At 47.9% G+C, this 25,037-nt stretch overlaps 10 protein-coding genes across 10 annotated transcripts; 5 read left to right on the forward strand and 5 right to left on the reverse strand.

Moving 5' to 3' along the window:
• Positions 1 to 412: 412 nt before the first annotated feature.
• BP5553_03043 (uncharacterized protein) lies at positions 413 to 1,464 on the reverse strand (the record flags this gene model as incomplete). The annotated part of the gene is made up of 3 exons (XM_032011666.1): positions 413 to 718; positions 768 to 1,387; positions 1,446 to 1,464. The coding sequence occupies 3 exons, from the start codon at positions 1,462 to 1,464 to the stop codon at positions 413 to 415; spliced, it is 945 nt and encodes a 314-aa protein (XP_031871359.1).
• Positions 1,465 to 2,419: 955 nt separating this feature from the next.
• Positions 2,420 to 7,337, forward strand: BP5553_03044 (uncharacterized protein; the record flags this gene model as incomplete). The annotated part of the gene is made up of 9 exons (XM_032011667.1): positions 2,420 to 2,644; positions 2,713 to 3,244; positions 3,294 to 3,520; positions 3,572 to 3,788; positions 3,925 to 4,008; positions 4,057 to 4,206; positions 4,274 to 6,524; positions 6,577 to 6,660; positions 6,719 to 7,337. The coding sequence occupies 9 exons, from the start codon at positions 2,420 to 2,422 to the stop codon at positions 7,335 to 7,337; spliced, it is 4,389 nt and encodes a 1,462-aa protein (XP_031871360.1).
• Positions 7,338 to 8,115: 778 nt separating this feature from the next.
• Positions 8,116 to 8,671, reverse strand: BP5553_03045 (uncharacterized protein; the record flags this gene model as incomplete). Its single annotated transcript, XM_032011668.1, has 2 exons — positions 8,116 to 8,477; positions 8,539 to 8,671. 2 exons carry the CDS (start codon positions 8,669 to 8,671, stop codon positions 8,116 to 8,118), a joined length of 495 nt encoding a protein of 164 aa, XP_031871361.1.
• A 907-nt stretch (positions 8,672 to 9,578) lies between these two features.
• On the forward strand, positions 9,579 to 10,511 carry BP5553_03046 (uncharacterized protein; the record flags this gene model as incomplete). The annotated part of the gene is made up of 2 exons (XM_032011669.1): positions 9,579 to 10,364; positions 10,431 to 10,511. 2 exons carry the CDS (start codon positions 9,579 to 9,581, stop codon positions 10,509 to 10,511), a joined length of 867 nt encoding a protein of 288 aa, XP_031871362.1.
• Positions 10,512 to 10,901: 390 nt separating this feature from the next.
• On the reverse strand, positions 10,902 to 15,997 carry BP5553_03047 (uncharacterized protein; the record flags this gene model as incomplete). The annotated part of the gene is made up of 4 exons (XM_032011670.1): positions 10,902 to 15,265; positions 15,344 to 15,801; positions 15,859 to 15,885; positions 15,942 to 15,997. The coding sequence occupies 4 exons, from the start codon at positions 15,995 to 15,997 to the stop codon at positions 10,902 to 10,904; spliced, it is 4,905 nt and encodes a 1,634-aa protein (XP_031871363.1).
• An 840-nt stretch (positions 15,998 to 16,837) lies between these two features.
• On the forward strand, positions 16,838 to 18,247 carry BP5553_03048 (Uncharacterized protein; the record flags this gene model as incomplete). The annotated part of the gene is made up of 4 exons (XM_032011671.1): positions 16,838 to 16,886; positions 16,946 to 16,978; positions 17,041 to 17,804; positions 17,882 to 18,247. The coding sequence occupies 4 exons, from the start codon at positions 16,838 to 16,840 to the stop codon at positions 18,245 to 18,247; spliced, it is 1,212 nt and encodes a 403-aa protein (XP_031871364.1).
• Positions 18,248 to 19,235: 988 nt separating this feature from the next.
• Positions 19,236 to 20,075, forward strand: BP5553_03049 (uncharacterized protein; the record flags this gene model as incomplete). Its single annotated transcript, XM_032011672.1, has 1 exon — positions 19,236 to 20,075. The coding sequence occupies one exon, from the start codon at positions 19,236 to 19,238 to the stop codon at positions 20,073 to 20,075; it is 840 nt and encodes a 279-aa protein (XP_031871365.1).
• A 704-nt stretch (positions 20,076 to 20,779) lies between these two features.
• Positions 20,780 to 21,303, reverse strand: BP5553_03050 (uncharacterized protein; the record flags this gene model as incomplete). The annotated part of the gene is made up of 2 exons (XM_032011673.1): positions 20,780 to 21,206; positions 21,266 to 21,303. The coding sequence occupies 2 exons, from the start codon at positions 21,301 to 21,303 to the stop codon at positions 20,780 to 20,782; spliced, it is 465 nt and encodes a 154-aa protein (XP_031871366.1).
• A 1,041-nt stretch (positions 21,304 to 22,344) lies between these two features.
• On the reverse strand, positions 22,345 to 22,948 carry BP5553_03051 (uncharacterized protein; the record flags this gene model as incomplete). The annotated part of the gene is made up of 3 exons (XM_032011674.1): positions 22,345 to 22,424; positions 22,500 to 22,764; positions 22,820 to 22,948. 3 exons carry the CDS (start codon positions 22,946 to 22,948, stop codon positions 22,345 to 22,347), a joined length of 474 nt encoding a protein of 157 aa, XP_031871367.1.
• Positions 22,949 to 23,517: 569 nt separating this feature from the next.
• On the forward strand, positions 23,518 to 24,830 carry BP5553_03052 (uncharacterized protein; the record flags this gene model as incomplete). Its single annotated transcript, XM_032011675.1, has 6 exons — positions 23,518 to 23,739; positions 23,793 to 24,041; positions 24,117 to 24,225; positions 24,375 to 24,461; positions 24,556 to 24,738; positions 24,802 to 24,830. The coding sequence occupies 6 exons, from the start codon at positions 23,518 to 23,520 to the stop codon at positions 24,828 to 24,830; spliced, it is 879 nt and encodes a 292-aa protein (XP_031871368.1).
• Positions 24,831 to 25,037: the final 207 nt, after the last annotated feature.

The following is a 25,037-nucleotide window of genomic DNA, read 5'->3' on the forward strand; positions in this document are numbered from 1 at the left end:
ATCCGAATTATGTTGTAGACTTGCCTCGATTTCCCTCCCTTATGCTGGGATATAATCCTAGATTCCCGAGTAAAGCGAATGCAATTCATTATTCGCCAAGTGCCTTGTAAATTGAAGATTGACTAAAGATATATCTACTCTGTTATGGCCCTGTTCATCTACCAGATGCAAACTGTCTTCATGTTCTACACTAATAGTCCAATGTTCACAGAAGCTGCTATCTTGCCTCAACCATCAATTCCCAATAGTTCCCCGACCTCTCAAGTAGCACCCTACGATAAAGTACCCTCGACTTATTTCATGGTTTCTCTCGCCGCAGCTAGCTTTCCTACTAACATCACTCCAACTAATATAGTTCATTGTTTCCCCCCATCATCTACAATCCGCAGTCAGCACACCCTTACTCAGGCCTCTAAACACGCTGGGCCAATTCGAATGATTCCGACTCACTGAGGCCACCAGCAGCGGCCCCGGCTTTGCGCTGCTCTTTCTCTAGCTTCTTCTGCGCTTTGATGGCTTTCTTCTCCTTGCGTGAGGGGAACCGAGAATCTGGACCCTGGAAAACCTTTCCAGGATGATAAACGTGGAAGGCAACGATTGCAAGGAACATGGGAAGCGTATCGAAGCAGTACTGCCAGGCCTCGTGCTGGGCAATCTGACGAGTGATTTTCGAGCCGAATCCAGAGGAGAATTCAATGATTCGGTAGATGATACGGAACTACAGAGATGATTAGCTTTCGAATTAAGGAGAATAGCGCATGACTAACAGATATCAAACCAAGAACCAAGTAGATGAGGTGGGTCAGCTTTTTAGCCTTGCTCGTATCAGCCTTGGTGCTTTCACCCGCCTTGATTTTGCGCATGAACATGACAGTCAAGACAGTGAAGCCGAGGATGAACAACTCTTGTGCACTAATACCACCTGTATAGATGTGTAAACCACGCTTCTGGACATCAAAATTGATGTTGATCGCATCCAGCGCACCGATGAGTTGAATGATGAAAGCTGTGATATCAAGCAATACGAAAATGGATGCCAGCCAAGATCCCTTGACGCCCATAATAGAGTGATTAGGCATATACATGTGAACCAGTCTCGCTACCACCATGTAGCAAAAGGCATTGGTCCACAAGGGGGCGAGAAGAACAAGACAGTATGTAACATTGTTGATGGCCACATCAGTTGGCAACATGATAGAGACGCAACGGATGATAAAGGCGAGAGTCTGCCAAATGGAGCTCATAATCAGAACCCAGGTAAAGGGCTTCTTGTAGTGAGCTGCTTGCCATATATGAGCAATCGTTGTGAAACCAAAGAGAATGGCAAAGAGAATCGACGCGCCCATCGAAGGACAGTAGGTGAATTGGTTGCCCACAGCACCCACAGCTGTTTAATTGTATCAGTGGGAATGGAATAGAAACGGTCCAGTCCAGGCGATACGTACGCAAACATTTGTACCACATCTTCGCTCTTCAATCTTTGATTTGTCCAAAGTTCCGCGTAGTGTAGTGGTTTTGTGTCAGATGGAAGTGGAGTACTAGGGGAGGGGATCAGAGCTTTAGCGAGTTCACCTATAACCTGACGAGGAAACGGGATTAAGTAAGTATGAGAGAGGCCCCCATACTTTTTGATTTATATTTTATGGTTTCTGGGGATGGCAGGAACGAAGCAAAGCCAAGAGCACAAAGGGGTTTTGCCAAGTGATATCGTACTACCTCCCAGCGCCCGGACGCGTGGCTGGCCAGGCTACTGTAACAAGTTACTAACAACCACCAACAGCCACCAAGCCTCGTTTGGTTGGAAGCGTTGGTTGGAAGAGCCCGGGCGGCTTCGACAACTGTATCATAGTCTGTATGTCGTCGCGTCTACTTTACAGCTTGCGCGGCAGTGCAGCTGTTGGCCAAGCCAATACATTCCTTCCGCATGCACTCACTTGGACCCTGAGCATCGCTTGGCGATTTTCTGATTTTCTGATTTTGTCACCCGGGAATACCCCTGTCCCAGAATCCCTGCTCCCGCGTTTGTCCCTTATTTCTTGCCCCACACCCCGCAATTTCGAGCCGCACCCCGAATTTGTTTACGACACCCCAGCCCAGCCATTCCCGTGGCTTACCTAAGGGTCACTTTCTCACTTTCCAGCTTCACACCGTCTGTTTTCCTGCAGATCCGCTGTCCTTGGTTGTCACCAGTAGTTGTCTGCCACTGCCACCGCCACCGCCCCCAACAACACCCAAAAATAAACGTACACCTTAGGCAAGCTGGCCTAGAAGGTATGCCGTAAGCGTAGGTCGTCCACTTCCATTTACTGATAGCCCTTCTTCGTCTCCTTCCCCGTCAACTTGCTGTCCGTCTTCTTGTAGTCTTGTTGCACTTTCCTTATGTGTTGCATTGTCCTTAGCACTAAACACATCGCAAGCCATGGCAACCCAGGACTCTTTATGTCCTGCGTCCTTGGACAATGCTTTTGGGCCTCGGGTAAACACCTGCCGCAGAGCTTTTGATTTTACTCAATTGTTTGAAGAGTCTCTCATGAGCATTGTCCCTTCTATACTCTTTATAGTCGTCGCATCGCTCAGGCTATTAGCACTTCATCATGCTAGGAGGAAAGCATCGCCAGGCGGCACGTTTCAAATCGCAAAACTGGTCAGTCGATTTCATACCTTTGCCTTTCACTTCGTGTATTTTTATGTTAACCGTTTTGGACCCGGTAGGTTGCCGTTTTATGCTTCGTTGGAGTACAGATAACGCTACTGGTTCAATGGGCACTAGAGTCTGAAGGGCGAACCCGAGTGACGGTACCTGCTGCCGCCCTTGCGGTTGCTAATTCATTTATCATTGTCGCTCTATCGTCGTATGAGCATACTCATTCCCTTCGCCCGTCTATTGTACTAGAAATCTACCTATTCTTTACTTTGCTGTTCGACATCGTCCGCACCAGGACATTATGGCTCATCGACGCCGACCATACGGCAACAGTCATCTTCACTTCTTCAGTTGCCTTGAAAGTAGTGGTACTTGGGCTAGAAGCGCGTGAGAAACAAGGTTCTTTCATCAGACTTAAAGACACTCTCCGAAGTAGAGAAGAAACGAGCGGTGCCTTTGGCCAGGCTCTATTCTCATGGCTTATTCATTTGATCAATACCGGTTATAGCAAGGTCCTGGCGATACCCGATTTGTATCCACTTGCTCAAGACATGCAGTCCGAGGACGTTGGTTCTAGGTTTGACCTGTACTGGATGCAAAGTGAGTCCTACACACTGTACCGCCATGATTATGCTAATTTGATGGCTAGCTCCTCAGCGTACCACCAAAGATCTTGTCTTTTCGCTCTTCCATAGCTTGCGGTGGCATGTCTTTGCACCAGTAATGCCGCGGCTTGCTATGATTGGATTCGTATATTGCCAGCCTCTGCTCATCAGTCGTGTTTTGAATTTCCAAAAAGAGCCAAAAACGCCAGATAGCAACAACATTGGCTATGGATTGATTGCAGCCTATGGGATTGTGTACATTGGTCTAGCGGTAGGTTTCTACTGAATACCTTCCTAGCCATGCATACTGATGAAATGATAGTTCGCAACAGCCGGGTACTGGTTCCGCGTACATAGAGTCACAACAATGATTCGAGGTGTCATCGCAGCAAGAGTCTTCAACAAAGTCAATGAGCGCAGCATTATGAATGTGGATGATTCTGCAGCACTCACACTCATGAGCTCCGATGTCGAGAGAATCATGATGGGATTGAATGTTATCCATGAAACATGGGCAAATCTCATTGAAGCAGGCATAGGTATATTTCTACTTGAACGGCAGATCTCTCACACCGCCCTAATATCCCTTGGGGTTACTCTGAGTGAGTCTTCTTGAAATACCTCTCCCAATCACTTCACTTGACCGTCTTGCTAATCAGATTTCCTATCGTCTAGTTCTCGCTGTTGCTGCAGGTGCTCTAGCATCCACGGCAGGTAATCGACAAAAAGCATGGATGGAAGCCATCGAAAGGAGGATAAGTAAGAGCTCCAACATCACTTGAAGACGTAATGGTTAATTGTCCAAAGGTGCAACTGCAAACATGCTCAGCTCTATGAAAAGTGTTAAAATGCTCGGCCTTTCCGAGCCACTCCGTGCAGTCATAATGAACTTGAGGAGGGAAGAAATCAAGTCTGCCACTCGATTTCGCGCTTTACAAATCATCCTGTTCACTCTGGGTTAGACTTCCTTTCGAAAATCTCTCAACTCTGTATTATTGGATCGTCGCAACTAACAATCGAGTAGCATACGTTCCGCAGACCTTATCTCCACTCCTTACATTCATTGCCTATTCCCTTCTTGCGAGGAGCAAAAACAGCCCCACACTCGACGTATCACGGCTTTTCACATCACTTTCTATCTTGCTACTTCTCGCAAATCAATTTACGCAACTCTTCCAGTCCGTCCCCTCACTTGTCTCTGCCTTTGCATGTCTCGGTCGAGTGCGAGTGTTCATGACAGCAGAAGATCGCATTGACAAGAGACGAGGACACTCACTTCTTCCTCCCATGCACAAAAGCACTATATCTCTGGCTTCGCATATCCCTGGACTTGATGAAAAAGCCAGTTATCCCACCATACCGGAATCGGCAGAACCACCCCCCTATGGGACAAATTGTGATACGGTAGTATTTCGAGACGCAAGCTTTAGTTGGAATGAACTTGGCAATCCGGCGCTGCGAAATCTCAACGTGAAAATAAAATCCGATCAGCTTACTATGATCGTCGGACCTGTCGCAAGTGGGAAGTCGACCATGCTCAAGGCTATTCTGGGAGAGCTCAAACCTACACTTGGCACAGTGGCTATTGCATCTAAAAAAATTGCATACTGCGATCAAAGCCCATGGCTTAGAAATACAACAATTCGAGAAAACATTGTTGGTTTTGCATCTTTCGACGAGACTTGGTATCGCTCTGTGGTAAGGGATTGCAGTTTGGAGGCAGATTTTCTACAGCTTCCTAATGGCGATCAAACTCCTGTTGGGAGCGGCGGCATCACTCTTAGTGGTGGGCAAAAGGAGCGAGTGGCTATTGCACGAGCAATATATGCCAGACAGAGCATTGCGCTATTCGATGACGTGATGAGTGGGATGGATGCAACGACAGCTCGATCGGTTTTCACAAGTTGTTTCGGCAACGAAGGACTCCTTCGGCGGAGACAAACTACCATAATTTTTGCAACCCATGCAGCACACTTCCTCCCAGAGGCAGATCACATAATTGTGCTGAACCGCTCAGGTCAAATCGTTGAGCAAGGCACGTTTGAGGAACTGAGGTGGCGGAAAGGCAGCTATGTTCAGAAGCTTTCTGTCGCTCATGGATACACGGCGAGCACCGACTCGATCGATGAGATACGATCCGTAGGATCAGTATCAAGTTTATCTTCTGTCGCTAATGGTGTGAAGAAGGATACAATGCATCTCGAACGTATCGCTCCGCCACCAAGTAGACAATTGGGCGACAAACGAGTATATCTGCACTATTTCGAAGCTACAGGTTTCGTCAATGCAGTCCTCTTCTTTGTCTACGAGCTTTTATTCGTTGCCTTGGAGTACTTCCCTACCGTGTGGTTGAGCTGGTGGTCCGAATCCAACACACGAGAGGGCAACAAAGATTTAGGCTACTACCTCGGAGTCTACGGTGGTCTTCAAGTAGCATTCTTGCTAGCGCTTTTCCTCGGCGCCAGACATGTCGCGAATGTTATGGTCGTTACATCTGGAAAGCGCCTGCATGAGCAGCTTCTCCAGGCTGTCATCAAAGCACCCATGGCCTTTTTCAGTGTCACAGACACGGGCATTACACTCAATCGCTTCAGTCAAGATCTCCAGCTTATTGACGCGGAGTTGCCCATCGCATTACTTTTGTTTGGTGCCAACGCACTTGGTGCAGTCGCATTAGCAGTTTTGGTCCTCGTTGCCTCGCACTATGTTGGCCTTGCATTCGTCGTCGTCTTCATTGTGCTATGGCTAGTTCAAAGATACTACTTGCGAACATCCAGGCAGCTACGATTTCTTGATCTTGAGGCCAAGAGCCCCCTCTACTCGTTATTTCTTGAGGCTCTCGAAGGTCGAGCGACCATCCGAGCATTCCACTGGCAAGACAAGTTCAGACAAGAGTACACCAATGCCCTCGATGCATCACAGAGACCATTGTACCTTCTTTACAGCGTACAACAGTGGCTAACACTTGTTTTGGGACTGATCGCCGCAGCTGTGGCAGTGATCCTCGTCGCGTTGATGGTCCAACTACGTGACTCGACCACTAGTGCTGGCTTAGGTGGAGTAGCACTTGTGAATATGATCCAGTTATCGTCCACACTAATGTCGGTCGTCATTGTCTGGACTAAGCTTGAAACATCTATCGGTGCTGTGGCAAGAGTTCACCAGTTCTCTGCTGAAACTCCCAGGGAGCCAGAGCCAGAAGAGTCTATGCCACCCCCCGAAGACTGGCCGGCGAGAGGCGCTCTGGAATTTAAGAATGTGACTGCATCATACAAGTAAGCTCTCCGGGTTTGGCTCAGGTGTCATGAGAGCTAACAAAGTCATTAGAGCCGATGCACCTCCTGCATTACAAGGGGTCACTCTATCCATTGCACCAGGAGAGAAGGTTGGTATCTGTGGCCGCAGCGGAAGGTAGGTCTTTGACCTCCAGTCTCATCATTCTGCCAATATCTACTAACACAAAATATAGCGGCAAGTCCTCCCTAGTAGCCACTCTCTTCCGCCTCCTCGACCCGTCCTCCGGCAGCATCACAATCGACAACCTCGACCTCTCGGGCCTCTCCCCCGACCTCATCCGCCAACGTCTGACCTGCCTCCCGCAAGAACCTTACTTCGCACCTGGCACCGTCCGCTTCAACGCCGATCCCCTCGGCGCATGCACAGACGAGCAAATCCAATCTACGCTCGCTGAACTCAACATCTGGGATTCCATTCTCGTTCACACGGACGGCCTATCCAGCCTCATGGAAGCCGATCTCCTCTCTCACGGTCAACGCCAACTCTTCTGCCTCGCACGTGCATTGCTTCGATTCCCTTGTCGCGGAGTCGTGGTGCTAGATGAGGCAACCTCGAGCGTGGACGTGGAAACGGACGCGTTGATGCAGCGGGTGATCCGGACGAAGTTTAAGAACCAGACGTTGATTGTGGTAGCGCATCGGCTGCATACTATTTTGGATTTTGACAAGGTGGCGGTGTTCGACAAGGGTGTTCTGGTGGAGTTTGCGAACCCCGTGGAACTTTTGGCTAGGGGTGGGTCGGCATTCGGTGAGTTATATGGGGATGGGAGTGGGAGTGAAGGGACAAGTTGAATCGAGTGAGATTTGTTGTACAATACAAGTAATGAGGACTCGGAGTTGGGGAGAGGTGTTGGGGAGAGCGGTTATACTTAACCCTATATACCTAAGGTAAATATATGATTTAATCTATTATATCTTTAATTCTTAAAGTCCTTACACTCCACCTTGCACAAAACCCCTATTTACAAGTAACAAAAGTTGTAGATACGTTAGACGAACCCCTTTTTAAGCGAGAATTGATGTGGAACGGTCTCAGAGTATCCGTTTATAATTTGCGATTTACGGTTTGCGATTTGCTTCTACTCCCCAACAACTTAAGCTTGGTTGCTTATGGTTTGTGATTCGATTAATATTGCCCTCTATCTACTAGCAGGATGCTGCAGTAGTTTTATACTTAATTTTGATCTCCTGGAGGTGTAGTTATATAGTACTTTAGAAGGGTGTAAAATATATTATTTTTAACTAGTGAAATGTCAAAACTCAGTCGGAACTTGGAAAGAGCTAGTTGCTTACTCTTCAGTGTTTTTCTTAACAATTACATCTTTAACGATTTGTAAAGCATAGATTTGATAATACGCATCGAAGTTTATTTTCAGTAATAGTGCTATCATTCAAACCGGTGGTTGTCACTATATAACGAGTGAAAAGAATAGAAAGACAAGGAAAACAGAAAATCCAAAAATCCAATACTCGAGAACCATGCTTTCTCCATCAACTCTTCTACTAGCGACCATCTAAGCCCCACTATCACCGATTCATTCTACCCATCTATACCCTAGTGCTCAGCAACCTAATAATGACAAGTCACAAAATCCCCATTGCTTTGTGAATCCGCATGAGCATATGCACCACACCAAATAGCCTTCGAAGTCGCAGAATCCCATTGATAATACTCCCTAAACGCCCCCGGCTTGTTATTATTGTCGTTGACCACCCACGGCATCTCAACGCCAAAGCTATTCTTCCACAGCGGCAATTCAAATATTTTGTTGGGATCGCAGCCGTTTTTCCATTCGAATTGGCTCGATTTAGGGTTCTTGGGGTTGAAGGGCTTGGGGTAGCCACCTTTCTTTTTATTGTTGTTGACGAGTACGAGATCGATGTTGTTGGCTGCGTAGGCGCCGGAGAATGTGGAGTCGCCGCCGGTGCTGTCTAGTGAAGTTTAGTATGGTTAAGTTGCTTGGAGACACTGGGGAGTGTTTCTAGAACTTACGGTCTGGGCACGTTATATCGCCTGTGGGGACATGGTCAAGTTCGAAGCGCTTGTTGAGGGTTTTCTCGGGGGCGGGAGCGGCGAGTACCAGAGAGGCACTCAGGAGAAAGCTTGCAATGGTGGCAAACTGCATTTTGTGCGACCGGATTGGTGATTGAAATGCTTGATTGATGAGTTCTTGTTTTAGGCTGTTACTGTTGCTGTTTGAATTGATACTCGTTTTAAGGGTCAATCTGACGGCTCTTTATACTTGATATCCGATAATCTCTCCCGAACTCAGCACCAGTTAGTACGTACAGTATCTACTCTACATGTGGGTAAAAGAATCATGTTTGCTTCGCCACTATTATGAGTTCGGAGTCGGTACAGTGTTTACATCCGAATGAAGCAATCATTTGAGCCTCGTCACTACTATGATTTTGAAAGGAATCGATGGGTTTCACCCCCTGGAGAAGTTGTGCTGACGATCTACTCTACACCTGGATGAACGAATCATGTTTGCTTCGCCACAATAATGAGTTAGGACTCGGTATAGTGTTTACACCTGAGTGAAGCAATCATCTGAGCCTCGTCACCACTATGATTTTGAAAGGAATCGGTGGGATTCATCCCCTAGGGATGTGGTGCTAGCGATCAACATAGCTAGGCTATTCTTAGAACTTAAGGGGTTCGGTTAGAGGTTACTAAGCTAACACAGAACAGAAGGATGAAAGACGTCAGAAAATGTGTCAGAAAATGTGAAGAAAACGAGACAAGAACGAGAAAAAAAGTAAAGAACAATTATTAACTGCCCCGACGATCGCTACTAATAGCTACAAGAGACAATTATTTTGAAGTTTACTACCTACTACTGTGACGTCATGCATTAGATGCAGCCGCTGCACGTCTTAACAGTAAGCTTAAATAAGTCATAATGTTCCTTTTACAAAAAAAGCCGAAAAAGAGTCACACCGGCACTTCCATAAATAAATAAACGCTGGGACACTCATTCTCACAAATTCTCTACACAATCAACATAACGAACATATGCAAACGACAAAATGGGCGATCCAAATCACCCCTATCAACTTGAAGCCTTCAACATTTTCCAAACGGCATGGCTGGACCTGCAATATGGCCAGCACACTGCATCACCGCCAGTCTTACATGATATTGCGAACCAGGCTGCCGACAGGCTTGCAGCCGCAACAGAAGCTGCAGAAAACCCAGGATCTTTTCTCTATAGCGCCTTGTCAGCTATCGTGGATCATGGATCTCAATCCCCCGCATCTTTAGACCTGATGCTACAGACTTACACACAAGCCGCAAAACAGCTTCCCGCTTCGGTATCCGGCGGCTACGGCAAAGGCATGGATGCAGCAATGGGAGAGCTCAACTGGTGGATTGCAGAAGAAGCTGATCTATTCAGCCCCCCCTTACAATTTACACAAGAAACACCAGGCCAATCATCCACATGCGACTCCTCGAATCCCCAGTTCCAAGAAAGGGATGTCAAAGATCGCCAAGCTGACGTTCTCGACAGAACCCAAGAATGGAGAAAAGAACGCGTGAGATGGACGCTGATGTCTGCAGCAATGGGTCGTTGCTACGCCCTGGACTTAGTGAGAGCGAACGAGGGTAAGAACGCCACTGCGCAGGTGGATGGGGCATTGGATATCGAGGGAGCCGGTTGGAGCGAGGCGCAGTTTGTTGGCGCCACGGTCATGCTGAGAGCTTGTGCTAAGTCGTTGGGTGTGGAGACTATTAAGGTATCTGAATGGGTAGAGAAACTGGAAGCTCTTTTGTGGCGTGAGCATGTCAGTTTCACTGTTAAATCACATTCTGAGGTAAGCATTAAGATTTCGTTGTGATTTTCTAGATACTGTACTCAGCTGACCTCTGTCTTTTTATAGCTTCTGTTGAGGAACCTCAGGGGGGGACCATATGATGAGACGAGTGAACAGCTTTTCCAAATGAAAGATTGGTTATTTTAGGCTTTTAAGATATGAAACGATTTCTGCTAGATTGTGGACTAAACTCCAATAGTGATGATGGTGACCGGGTCTTCTCATCTCTTCTAGCATTGTATCGACTATGATGTGCAGTGCGTGCCTTTCTTGCTATAATTCCATAAGTTCCACCCTTAGATGTACAAATAAGGGAATATTTAGCAATATCGTATCAAGTACTCCTAAAATAGCCCTCGCAATAGCCACGGTTAATATGATTATGCCTAAGTGATTTAACTTTTCACACCCCTCCACCCCCAAAAAACCAAATTGTAACTGCATTAATACTAAGAGACGACAATTGATATCAAGTACGCAAACAATAGATCTGCCCTTCCACCCAACCTTCTACGATCAAACGCACAGTAGTTACATCTATATTAAATTATCTACCAAATCATCCTCATAATACAGCTCCTCACTCTGTTCGGCTTCCACAGCTCTGGCCTCCGGGTTCAAAAACACCTCAGAGAGCTGCTCGGGTCGATACGGTGCCTTATCTTTAGCCACAAAAAGCGTGTTCGTCGGCATCGCTTTCTTGAAAAACCCATTCGCTTTTTTTTTCCGTTGACAGAGCTTCTCCTTGTACTGGTAAAACTCGGCTTTGCTAATCGCAGCGTATAAATACCGCGGATGAACACCGATTGCCTGGGCACCCTTTTGCCCGAAACCGAACGAGGTAAGACTAAAAGCTTTCAGGCCAGCCGTCGTTTGAATGGTGCGGTTAGGAAACACCAAGTTGTCATTCTCAGCCAGCCCAATGTCAATGTTATCTGCGTTCCGGTTTCCCGGCACGATGCCCGAGTCGAGCACCTGAAGGCATCCGTTGAGCATCCATGCCCCTGCTGCGCCTTTGGAATGGCCGGTCAAGTGTTTCTGACAAATGGCCAGCACGACACTTCCAGGCTCACGGCCTAAGTGCGATAGTTGACGTTGATTCACTTGGGCTTCGTTGATGTCGTTTAGCTTGGTGCCTGTGCCATGCAGAGACAAGAAGTCGATATCGTTGATACTGAGCCCCCAGACTGCCAGTGCACCGCGTATAGGGGCGATACTTGTGTCGTTTTTCCAGAACTCGTTGCCAAAGACGGAAAGTGCGCTTTTCGTGAGGTTTTGTGCTTCCTGGCAAATATAGGCTTTGCGGCTATGAAGTTGCTCAATATCAGTGGCGATGTCGCTTGAGTTGGCCCCCTCGATCACAGAGAGGTCTTGGTTGATTAAGCCGAGTTCAAGCTCCGTGGATGCTTGAATCTGTTCTCTCCGGATACGTAGTTGGCGGCGGCGATATTGGATATCGAGTAGTGGCGAGGGAAACCTTGATACTCTCTCGGACGCGTTTGTCAGGATGCCTTTACCTGGTGCTGGCACTGATCTTCCTATAGTGTCGCTGGCGGTTGATGCAAGAGCAACGATTCCATAAATTGGCAAGCCCATGTCTAGTGCGAGTTTTGCGGAGGTGATGACCTGTACGCCTGCGCCTTGGGATTCAACGAATCCACCGCGTGTTGAATCAGTCGGTCGAGACATTTCCGCTGCCTCTCTGCCCTTCTGGAACTCCTTCTCTGCGTCTACTGTTGCTTTCATATTAGCGAATTCGGTAGATACAGTGACATCGAGGTCATCGACACCCCCAACCAAACACATCTTTGCCTTTCCGGTAATAATAGTCTCAATTCCAGTCTCCAGCGACTCAATCGAAGTTGCACAGGCTCCTACAGCTGTACGAATCGGACCTGCGGCTGAAAGAAGAAGCATATTCACCCATGCTGAAGTCGTGTTGATAAAGGTTTCAGCCAAAATGTCACTCTGTACTGGTTTGTCGAAGTGACGGGTGCGATACATCTGCTTCAACGACGAAGCACCACCGAAGCCTGATCCAAGGCAGTTACTGATCTCCGAAACATGGGCATACTTGTATAACTCGAATGGATCGGTGATACCCGAAGCTAAGAGTGCGTCCACTGTTGCAACGAGAGTATATAGCGTGACAGGGTCAACTTGCGATATAATATCCTCCTGAATACCATAGGTTCGCGGATCCCAGCCTTCTGGAATCTGACCCACCACCCTGCGAATAGACTCGAGAGACTTTGGCAGCATTAACACGGCGCCCCTTTTGAAACTCACCAAGCGCTCTTCGTCAGAGCCTCCGGCACATACATCGACATGTTCGCCGTGCTCCGCCTGGTATTGACTGGCCAGCTCTTGAGGCACAGAGAAAGGCGGAAGATCTGCTTCAACAATAACCTCCTGGAGAAGGGTGTCCGGTTTATCGCCTTCATGGTTCGCAACGCGTATGCCGGAATTCTCCAGCATTTGTGCTTCATACAGCTTCTTCACATCTGCTGCGTGAACTGGCTTCTTCGTCTTGACATCAATCCAACCATGGTATTCTTTTCCGTCAAGCTGCCCATCGAAATTTTTGATAAGTCCCATCACCCATGCCATCTCGATACAGCCCTCGATTGAAAATGCACCGTTTGCTTCCATCTCCCAACGCGTACGAGAATTTCCCCATGGCCCAAGCTCCCCGAAACCTGTAATGACGACGACAGTGTCCAAGTCAACCATGCCATCCAACTGTTGATGCAAGGTTTTGATCTCAGCATCCCAGTCCGGCAGTTGAGGAAACGAGAGTTGGACATTCGGCTGAGGTTTCATCAGCTCCTGTTGAGGGGCCGTTTCTTGGGCAGTACCGCCTTCGGCACGTTCAATCGCTTCTTCTTCTACGAGAGCTCGGCGAATGGTCTTTTCTTCGTTGATATCGGCTCTGACTTTATTTAATAGCTCGGGGAGATTAGAAACCTCGTCCAAACCGCCTGTCAAGTCTGCATAGATAGGTTGGTCGTCGCATTCGATGGCAATCGTATTCGTCATAAGAACGAGGATATAGAACGCCATCTCTGCCTGCGAAAAAGTGCGCACTTTACGCTCTTCTATACCCATGGCGAGGATGTCATTGCCCACCATGAGACCAGTCCCTCGCGACCACCCAATCGAGGCACCACATATAGACAGGAATGGCGCCCAGCTTTCGGAATTCCACTTGTCGAACAGAGCTTCCAGGGCAATTTTGGATTCAGCATACATCCCATCACCGCCAAATGCACCATGATTTGGCGACAGTGGTAATATGACTTGGGCAGGTCGACACAAGGACTCTCCCTGTTGCTTATGCTTCTTTACAACGCCTAGTAGACGTAGAAGGTTGGTCAGCATGATACGATGACCTAGTTCGGACTTGGAATCAATTCCGTCAACCTCGCGGCCTGTTTCTGAGATAGCGGCGAAGGGGACAACGTGATCGATGTCCCATCCTAGTCCGTTGACAGGGTCATATATGTAGTCTACGAGAGCATCTAAATCTCTCTGACTACCTTGGTTGAACGGGACAATAACCAATTCCGAATCTTTGGCGCCGAATTGCATGTAAATTTTTTGATAGGCTTTCAGAGTCTTTCGCGAGTAGCTGCTGGTAGTTGTGATAATCTTGGCGCCACTGGCAAGAAGGCCTTTGAGGAGCTCGCCTCCAATAGAGTTCAAGCCTGCGCCTGTGACGAGTACATTCTTGCCTTTGAATGACACACCGTTCTTGCGGGTATTTTTCAACAGACTGATAAATTTGTGTGTTAGATCTTCATCGACCTTCCAATTCCTGTTTTTGTTCTTGGTTTTGAGTAGCAGTGTGGGGAGCTCGTCGGAGATGGAGCGTGGCACTTCTTCATAGAGGGCGTTGCCGTTTTGGTCGATTATTGTTTTCGGTGCTCGGCTGAAGATATTGGTGAAGGATGTGTACGGCACAAGACCGCTCGATGAAATTTCGTTGCAGAGATCTTTGAGGTGCAAAATGATAGCCCTGGCACTTTGTCGCCTCGGAGCTCCAGAAGGGACTGAGTCGATCTGATTCAATACACGGAGGAATCTAGGATCCGCACGACTGGCGATCAAAACGCAGCGATTTAGAAGATCCGGATTATCAGGGCTCAGAGCTCCACCCTGAACACCGTGATACACCTCTAGCAAGTCTTGGAGCGCCCAGTTCCAGGACGAATTGAACCGACGCGCTTTCACACTTGCGAAGGAATTCGAAACCCCACTCAGTAAAACTTCGCCAAACTCTGCAGTCAAATCGTCGAGCTCTTTCTGTAAAATATCGTGTTTCTTTTTCATAACTACATGCGCTTTATCACCAGCGCGTAGATCAATCTGCATACGCTTTGACAGAGCTTCAAGTTTCGCCCTCCTCCATGCAGCTTTCTCCTTAGTAATAGCAGCCAGCTCGTGGTCAGTCATCATAAGCTTCGCGTGTAGCTGACTATTGCCATCGGTTGAGCCAGAGATTTGAACGGCCAAAGGTGTTGCAAGGTTTAAATTAAGCTCTGCGGCATAGTGTGTGACGAGATCCGCCAAAAAGGACTCCGCATCCGAAGTAGTAGCAAGACGAGACGCAGGCTGCATAGTAGTGGCACGAAGCAGAACTGCATCTTGGCGCCCTGGTTGGAATCCCCAGCGTTCCTTTATGAAGGTTCTAGCACGCTGAAGATTAAACCCAGGAGGCATACTAAGGGAGAATAGCCGGTTGATCATAGCGGTGGACATCTTGCCGAGGTGCCCGCTAAAACCAGAGGAAGTCAACGCTATGCCAAGTTCTTCAACGGTCATATCTTCTGTTCTATCGGGAACGCTGCCAAACTCGCTGTTGACATCGCCAACAATTTCGTTTCCAAGCGTGGACCTGCCTGTGGTTTAGAAGCTACCAATCAGTATTCGTCGTCCAAATTCTGGGTAAATGTATTACAAGACCAGGTTGGTCTTACCTCCGGTGAGTTGCTTAATCGACTTTGTTTTATCAATCTTCCCAAATGCCTTCTTTAACTTCGGCGCTATAATTGCGAGTACAACGTCCTCGGCCAAAACTGGTACGTCAGGTGATTCCAGAACTGACGCACTTTCCTGCGCTACAACGGGAGGTTGGGGCGTCAAGACTTGCATGCTTACAGCATCTTTCGGAATTGGAGGGGGAGGCAGTTTTGGCTTCGTCGGCGCAGGCTCTTTCCTCTTTCTGGAATTTGGTGTAGTATCCGCATCGTAGTGGATTTTTGAAGCGTCTCGTGCATAGGATAATACAGTTCGTTTCCGTGAAACTGCAGCATCGGACATTTGGTATTGGGATGCCAAAGTCTTCTTCATCATCGCTGCCAGGGTATCAGAGGGGCCAATCTCAATCAGCCGCTGGGTCTGCTGTTTCTGTAGCAAAACATCCTGTGTTTCGACCCTGTCAGGAGGTTAGCGTTGATTTTGCAATTGAGAAATATATATTTGGTCTACATACCATCGAACTGGTGAAGCAAATTGATATCTGTAGCAGTAATATTAATCGTCCGTTCACCAGTATATTAGAATTTGATAACTTACGATAAAAGCTCAAGCAAGAGGGAGTAGCCCAACTGCTGCTCCATTTGGGAATGCATCTTTACGCATGCACAACAAAACCGAGCGAAAATGAAAATGAAATTCTTCACATAGGAATCGCAATACGTCTCTAGCAGTTGAAATCACCTATACAAAATACAAAAGGATCGTCCACTCGGCTTTCGGAGGCTAGCTATGGCTATGGCGCATTCTTAGAACAATTGTGCTAAAATTGTTCTCAGAATGCGCCATAGCATGTGTTCGAAGGAGCACTTGACGGGCAGTGCAACAAGGCGGGTCAGACAACCCTTCCATTTGGTGTAAAATGTGGCTATTTCAGGTGTGGGTGGAGTAAGAAGATAGTGCGGCGCTCTAACAGTTGGAAAGCATCAGAAAATGGTGCAAGTACCATCAGATATTAGCATGTAGTGGAGAGAAATGCACGTACCATGGCAAGGATTCATTTTCTGAGTAAGTGGCGTTCTCGCTTGCGGGGCTGTCCAGTGCCGGTCCAGGGCCGGTCCGTCTAAGCCCTGTTATATTAGGCAAGGCGTCTCCAAGGCATCTTGGCACGTACCTGAATAGAACATCAGCTGTGATAATATTCATAAATGGTTAGCATGGGTCTAGTAATATCAGCAGCCATAATATTTTCAACTGGTCAGCATCCCGCTCACTGATTTAAACTCGAGGGATCAATTCGAAGCACCACCATGCCTCTTACTTAGGTTCTAGCCAAAAGCATTATCCGGTTCAGTCCCGTTTCGTGAAAACCTAGGTTTGTTTTTAGACTGTAGAATCTACCGGTTGAACTATATATACGCTTCTTGTACCATCTTTTACGCAAGGTCTTCGAAACCATGCCAACTCTAAATTTTAATTGAGCTTGAAAATTCAAAATGTCTTACATAGAATCACAGTTTCCTCCTCCGCCTTTGGAAAATATCAGTATGTCTCAACGGAGGGAATACTTAGCTCCACGAATATCCTAGCTAACGAGTTTCCAGATTGGGCTGCTCTCGGAAGTGCCATTACTGAAGGTTCGAAAGACCCCTATCTGGCAGTGTCGCATTTGGAGGTGTTCGTCTCTAAACTGCAATAGACAATGGCCACGTCGAATGCCGCTACGATGTCACGACGGGAGTCTGGACAGAGCCTACACTCATTAAAGATCCTTACATCAAGGTCCATGGTTTGGCGCCAGGACTGAACTACGGTCAGCAAGCCTATGAGGGAATGAAAGCGTACCGCTCCCCAACAAACACCATCAACGTCTTCCGCCCACAGTATCATGCAACTCGCCTCGCCAACAGCAGCTCCTGCGTATCCATTCCCCCCATCCCCGAAAAGCTATACCTGGACGCCGTTAACCTAGCCGTCGCCCGCAATGCAGCTTACGTTCCTCCACACTCCGCATCCGCACTCCTATACATCCGTCCTGTAGTCTTCGGCTCTGCTGGTAATCTAGGCCTCACGCCACCGAGTGAATACACTTTTGCAGTGTACACGCAGCCAGGCAATGCCTATCATGGTATCAAGCCCATGCCAGCAGTGGTGATGGAAGAGTTTGATCGGAGCGCACCGCGCGGCACAGGAGGATACAAAGTGGGGGGTAACTATGCGCCGTGTATAAGATGGCAGGGTAAGGCGAGGCAGATGGGGTACGGCTTGACGCTGCACTTAGATAGCAAGACGCAATCGGAGCTGGAGGAGTTTAGCACATCGGGTTTTGTCGGGGTCAGGAGAGAAGGGGATGGCAAAACTACGTTGTGCATACCAGATAGTACCAACATCGTAGACAGCGTAACAAGTGATGCTATTGTTGCTATTGCGAAGAGCTTGGGTTGGACGGTCGAGAAGCGCAAGGTAAGCATTTCGTTTTCCTCATGTCGCATACTCTCTTCCACCATGCCCCTCAAAACTAATCGGTTTCCTCACTAAAGATACACTACACCGAACTCCGCTATCTTACTGAGGTACTAGCAGTGGGGACTGCTGCTTCTATCGTACCAGTTGCATCAATCCACCGACCTTCCACCGATGAGACCTTTGTGTTCAATCATAGTGGTGAGGGTAGTGCCGAGAACCCTGGGCCTGTGTGCGTTCAGCTGAGCCATATCTTGTTGGATATTCAGAAGGGCGTTGTTGAAGATAGCTGGGGATGGAGATCGGAGGTTACTGATCCTGATGCAGTGGTGAATGGTAGTGAGCCGACGAAAGAAGTCCAAGAAGTAAATGGCAAGCATGAGAAGGAGGTCCCAGAAGTGAATGGCAAGGAGCCAGCGAAGGAAACACAGGAGGTAAATTGAGAGGAGCTCTGATTGACTGATACTTTTACTCGGCTCTCTTTCTCCACCGGGTGCGTGCTAGGCGTCTAGAACGGGGTAAAACCTGTAGTCTATAGATAACTATTAGCAGCCAAATCCTAAGTGCCCCTAGTGGAGAAGCTAATAGTGTCTCGCGAGTCCCTTAAAATCGGTAGCATCTATAAAAATATTAATGTACAGCAACTAAACTATTAAAGTAAGAGAAAAGCGCACTTGTTCCGACCTTTGGCGTACTCGTAAAACTGATCCTTGAAATCCTTACGAAGCAATTAGTAAGCTTTACCTGGGTGCTTTTGAACGATGCTCAACCCTGTCTTCTATCCTCACCATAGTAATTACAAAACATCCCATTGCTCTACCGCGTATGCCTGCACCGTTTTATTTCCAGCAGATTATCAATAATCACCTCTCGGCCCAGGCTACTCCCTGTCTGCCGTACAGACACTCTACTCCGTAAAGGAGCCCGCCCCTTTCCCAGTAGCCGTGTCTGTCAGTCTCCACCCACCACGGGGCTTTATCTCCAGTCATGTCTTGTCATATACAGCTCATCGATGCATACTGTGTCATTTGCCAATACTCTACCAAGGTAGGAGAAATGGTGTTAGTGAATATGCGGATACTACACCCTAAACATGTGCGATCCTAACTAACAGATTTAACAGTACTAGGAACCGCCGAGCCAACGGGCGCAACACTGTGGTTCAAGTTTCCTAAGCACGGCCACAGATTCCAGTATGCCACGGTCTACATGAATAGCGGAAGGGATCTTAGGCGCCTGTGCCGCTATCCTCCATGCTCAACGTGCTTTGAGTCACCCGCGACGTGCATCTTCCACAGGGATTGTTTCTTGTTCGCAAAACGGAAACTTCCAACACTCGGCCTACCTTACATCTGGCATGCAGGGATAAGGTCGTGTCCCTTGGCAGAGGAATCTCGAGTACCTTGGGATTTCTCTGCATTGGTTACTCATATGCGGCAGCAGGGACAGAGGAGGAGAGAGCCATTGAAGCACAGAGTCATCGTCACGAAAGAAACCCGAGCCCAAGACAAGCGGTTGAAGGCTGAGCAGTCCATTAGCAGAGTGGCATGTGGACGAGTTTATTTACATCTGACAGATGGAGCCCGGTGCGAAGAGGGGGAAGAGATGTGTGGTATGTGTGGTAAGGATGATCGAGTAGCAGCGCACACGCCGGTATTACAGCGCGTGTCCGTGGCCGAGCAGGGGAGAGAGGCGCAAGTCCAGCACGACCAGATATTGGATAGTGGAATCGATTTCCCATCTAGTATCTTAGCCATAGACATACCATATAGCCTCTCGCAACGTATCTTTATAGAATCTAGGCCCGGTTTAGTCGAATCAAGAGATGTGCATGTCGCGAGTTCCGAGACCGTTTTAGTCATAAGTTCCAGTCCAAGTTGGACCTTAACAAACAAAGGGTCGGCACGCAGATGTCTCGAAGCCGTCGCAACAGACGACACCCTATCGAAGAGTTCGATGGCCAGTTCGGTCAGTTTTGACCAAGGGATTTGGACGGATCAATTCGAGAGTTGGCAGCGTCAGCATGAGGCTGGCGAGTCACACACGCGAGCCCAGATCCGAGCTGAGAGCCAGGACGTGTATAAGGCGAGTATCACTAACATTGTAAAGCTGCTTGAAAGGTTGTCTCCCGAGCTCTGTCAATCGGTCGCAAGCTACCGCCCCGAGTTCCTTTTGTGGAGTTACGGTGCTGCCGTCCTGTGGCCGGGCACCCTCGTCATGCCATTTCCCGAACTGCCGTTTACTACAGAAGGGGCCAAGACCAAGCTATGAATATGTAGTAAGGGTTCTCATCCATACCATGAAGGTCACCTGAAGCGTCTAATCGTATATAGATTAGTACGTTCAATAACATCAATTGTCCTTACTCCACCGTCCATTTCTCACCATGGCCCTATTTTATATTTCCTTACCACGACCCGGAGCTAGGAAATGCCATATTGGACATCCCTGGGTTGAATCCGTGTAGGATTTCTAAGATCCTTTATATCGAGACGCCAACCATGCTACAGTGCAAGCCAAGTGCTAGTGAAGATTTACACTCTAAAATCTATTTAAACCTTCCGCAGGCGAGGCAAAAGGAAGTACAAAATCGTGGCTTGGAAAGGTGCCAGATGAGTGGACTATAACATGGTGGTTTGGGGTCAATGTGATCGCAATTGTTCATTCTTGGGATAAAACGGCGAGGATTAATACACAAAACTTTCAACTCTTCTCTTTCCCTTTCCCTTCTTGTCTTTTCTCTTTGCCTTCCCTATTTCTAGCACCTCAGGATCTCGAAGTTAAAAGAACCAAAAGTACTTGGAGGTCTTTAATCCTTGATAATAAATGCACTCATACAATTGGCGATCCACCCTGACTACCCCGGCCTTCCACTGGTCTAGTGCTTTAGCGCATCGCGCGCGTCATACTCGAAATGAAGTACCGTATCATCTTCGTTTTCTTCAATCCTCGGCCAAACACGAATTCTCTAGTCATCATGTAGCGGCTCGACATGTTGAATGTCGACAACGTGCGGGCGAGGAGGGAGCGCCTCTAATCCGAATTGAGGTAGCGGTAGAGCCAGAGCAACCAACGTCGGAAGGTGCATAGCTGACTTTGTAGTCAGGAGGCTCTAAAGCCGAGCCTGCTCGAGAGCTGGTGTGGCCAGAACCATAGTTGACCATGTAGGATGCATACTCTAATCCAGGGCGAGGGTAGCTGGCGTCGTAGGGAGCTACCTCTGATGGGGAGTTAGAAGCGCCGGCCGGAGGCTTGATGCTCTGAGTAGAGGACAGATTCGGGGGCACATTTTGGAGCAGGCCTCCCTGCTTCTTTTCTGGCATCTCCTCATGCCTTTTCATGCATTCGAACCCGTCCTCAATAAGATACCCATTGGTGCTATGCCCCTCAATATACTGGTTCCTATCGGGCATGTTAGCAACCCCAGGGGCCCATTGGACAAGATAATTCTCGCAATCTACAGTCGCGCCGCGGTACCAATTACTGTCATGGCATACATCTTGTTTCGGTGAGCGGAGACAGATGTGCCATGCACGCGTTGAAAGCTTGATATTACAATTCATCGATTTCGGTCCGAGTCGCTTTTGTCTTTTTTGCCTCGAAGATAAATAGTCTATGCATGTCTATGCATTAGCCCGTCGGGCTTGGTCCATTTGTCCACAACCAGCTCAACTCTTCCAAGGTTCGCGTCCTCAACGGTGGGTGGTTGTTGTGGAGCGATAACCAACTTCTCTTCGGTAGGATACCAGGGACGAATTTGGTGCTTCCAGAATTTTGTTGTGCTCCACTCCAATTTCATCTATGCCTGTTGCCACAAGAAACGATCGAGAGCTGTACGGACCATAGACATGGTGCCGTATTTCGATGGCTATAGCTGATAAGAGACGGAGCACAAGGGCGATAACTTTGATACTTTTACGTAGCTATGGAAGAATAAAGTGCTGATTGTTTATCATCAAGACAAGGATACCATCTTAGTCATATATTTTCAAGTCATATAAATGAATTCCAAACAGCAAGGGGCTTTGATGGCTGGCTAGGTGAATTAATGAATCAATGAATGAATTAATGAATCAATGAATGAATTAATGAATCAATGAATGAATTAATGAATCAATGAATGAAGGAGTGGATCAATGAATGAAGGAGTGGATCAACGAATGAAGGAACGAATGAATACATGAATGGATGGATGGATGGACGGGTGAAATATATGTTCAGGGGTTAGTCGCCTCATGCCTGCAGTAGCCCCGCCCCCACATCTAGCCGTGATCTAATAGGAGAGATTGCCACAGCACAAAAGAAAAATGATTAAAGTGAATAGACAACTGAGTTGCCTGTTGATGCGGATGTTTAATTTTGTAGCCGGCTTGCTTTGAATATGGTATAGCCCCGTGGTATCCATGTATAATGAGGTCGGTAATAACGAACCGAAAGCGCTTGGCAATCTGCCAGAGGTCCTAATAAACAATCCAATTGAATGCATAATTGTGTCCACTTTCCAATAGAACCAAGGAACAAGTTCTCTATTGATCGGTGTCTAAAGCGGAAGAGGAGACAGCATGGCCTGGGCGGATGAAGCCGAGTCAGTGGGCGCGGTTGCCGAATCTGCGGACGATCCTAGGAGGTTAGCTACTACCACTGTACGAGGGATATAACGGTGATTTCTCAGGTTCTGTGTCTGACTATACATACCTCTGCTGTTATGCTCTAAGGCATGGAGGGCTGATTTAACATGCCATGCGCTCATACCATGAATATATATCCAACTGTCACTATTCCCAACAGCTTCCTGCATCCAATCACTATCACGAGTATACTGGAAGAATCCAGCAGCAAAGATGCGCTCTAATTGGCCTATACGGTAGCGCCTCTGGACCATAGCTAGGCCCTTAAACTGTTTTGGCGATAACCCTGTTTCAAATTGCAATCGCTCCCGAACAAAGGTATTTCGAGCTGCCTACACCAATGTCAGGCTAAATAATTGCATTAGCAACATAGTTGTTATATCATACAAGAAAATTTCTCCATCGAATATCCTGCCCGATCCAATATTGCTGCCCTACCGACGCGTTCATACAGTCAACCACAGTATTCCTTGGTGCTCTCGGTTTAATAGAGATAACTTCAGTCAGAGCAGACATGATTTTACTACAGGGTCTTGGAAAGTAGTTTCGGGTTTAAATCTGTATAGGTGGCGTATAGACGGTCTCTTTATGCAACTATCAACGTCCGGTTAGAAATCATCTGGGTGCCTAACTTGCCGCAATCATATGTGCGCTCGCCGTCAAACTAGGGTGGGTCTTGGAGGCGGGGCTGGGTGTTCTCCATGATCCGTGTAACCATGCCCGCGCTCGCCGCGAAATCAGGGTCGGCCCCGGGGGGTGCATGACCCGACATTACTCTACTCGTTCTGCGTAGTCACCTGGACTTCATCCACGCTGGGATCGAATTCGAATTCGTTGCCTAGTTTCATCTCGAATCTTTGAGGCTTAAACCACGAAATAGGTTGACGGATGCCTCCCATAGGCGAGCGGCGGAAGGGCCGAGCCGCAGCACTTGGTGGGGCCGCAGGTTTGGACGCAATCCATCTTCTAACCCGTACTCCGTACTCCGTACTTCGCCCCGGCAACCTACCCATTGCACCCATCATCCATTGCATTCGCTGCACCCATCACATTTCTCCAATATATTCCCCAAGGTGTCGTTTGTAATGAGTGCCGACGCACAGATCCATAAGCCTCTTGCCAAGATCGACTGGGGCGGGTATGCCCCATGTGAAATAGGTACCATGAACATCCAAAGCGTCTTTCTCATGGATTTCCATGGCATGTTCACGCAATGGGTCATAAAGTGGTCCTTAATTTCATTGCTTCTTGTGGCCTTTGTAGCCTACATTATTTATTTTGTTACGAATGTATATCTCGAGCATCGTGTGAGTGGAGTTCCAACCGGTCATCGAGAATGCTTTACGATGACATGTTATAGGCAGATGCTGCTTTGGGTCTCCGCCATCGTTGCCAGCCGCCTCCAGAGCTGCCATGGCCTCTTGGACTTGACCGTATAAAGGAGCTCTGGGATTCGAATTCAGAAGGCCACCTTCTCGCCTTTTTGTGCTCAATTGCCAAAAACTATGAACCTCGCAATAATCTCTCCCAGTTCTTGTTGGTCGGTCCACGTGCATTTCATATTCTGCATCCGAGGACCGTGAGACCCTTCTATCTACAAACTTTACGGGTAATTCCCCCACCTCGGGGCGACCAGTGTGACAAAGGTTTGCGGAAACACTAATTCCCGGTTGTTGTTATACAGACTACGACTTCGGAGTTCGACGCGATATCTTCGCACCCTTATTGGGCAATGGTCTCTTCACCCAAGAGGGACTGGCCTGGAAGCACTCAAGAGAACCTTTGCGAAAACAGTTTGTTCGAACAGAGTATCGAAATCTTGACCACCTCCACGAGCATGTCGATAATCTCATAGCACATCTGCCAGTATATGGTGGGATTATTGATCTACTGCCGCTGTTCTTTAACCTTACTCTAGACACGACAACTGATTTGTTATTAGGACGGCCAGTCTACAGCTTACGGGCAGACATCGACCAGGACAACGAGAACAAGTTATTCGCGGAGAGTTTCACCATAGCCCAGGAAGGTTTGGCGAAGCGGTTTCGCATGGCTCCATGGCATTTCTTATATCACCCCTCCCAAATTTCGACGAGCTTGTTCTAACGTCCATTGTTTCGTAGAGCGTTATATCCGGGAACAAGACTTGCAAAAGGACAAAGCCGCTGTCGTAGAAGCATCCTGTGGTTTTATCGACCAGGTCAGGAAGGAGTCTGTGAGTAATACAGACCTTCGCGATCAGATCCTCAATGTTTTGCTGGCTGGGAGAGGAGAGATACGGCAGCGTGTTGTTTATCCTGGACGTTGTACGTCCTGGCCTGATATTATCTACGTATTCCAAACTAATAGCTGTGTTTGTTAACATGCAGCCGCCTTTCTGTTCGCCATCCTAGCATAATGGATCGCCTCAGAGGAGAAATCTGCTCCGTCATGGGCGAATCCAAGCACCCAAGCCGCCAGCAGATTAGGAGAATGTCCTTTCTTGCTTGTGTCATCAAAGAAAGTAAATAACGTTGAACTCGCCGAGCAATACACCACAGGTTGATGATTTTCTTGCAGGTCTTCGCCTATATCCACCCGTACCATTAAATAATCGCACAGCCAC

This window comes from Venustampulla echinocandica (genome assembly GCF_003357145.1).
Source record: "Venustampulla echinocandica strain BP 5553 chromosome Unknown scaffold_1, whole genome shotgun sequence".
Classification (NCBI taxonomy): domain Eukaryota; kingdom Fungi; phylum Ascomycota; class Leotiomycetes; order Helotiales; family Pleuroascaceae; genus Venustampulla; species Venustampulla echinocandica.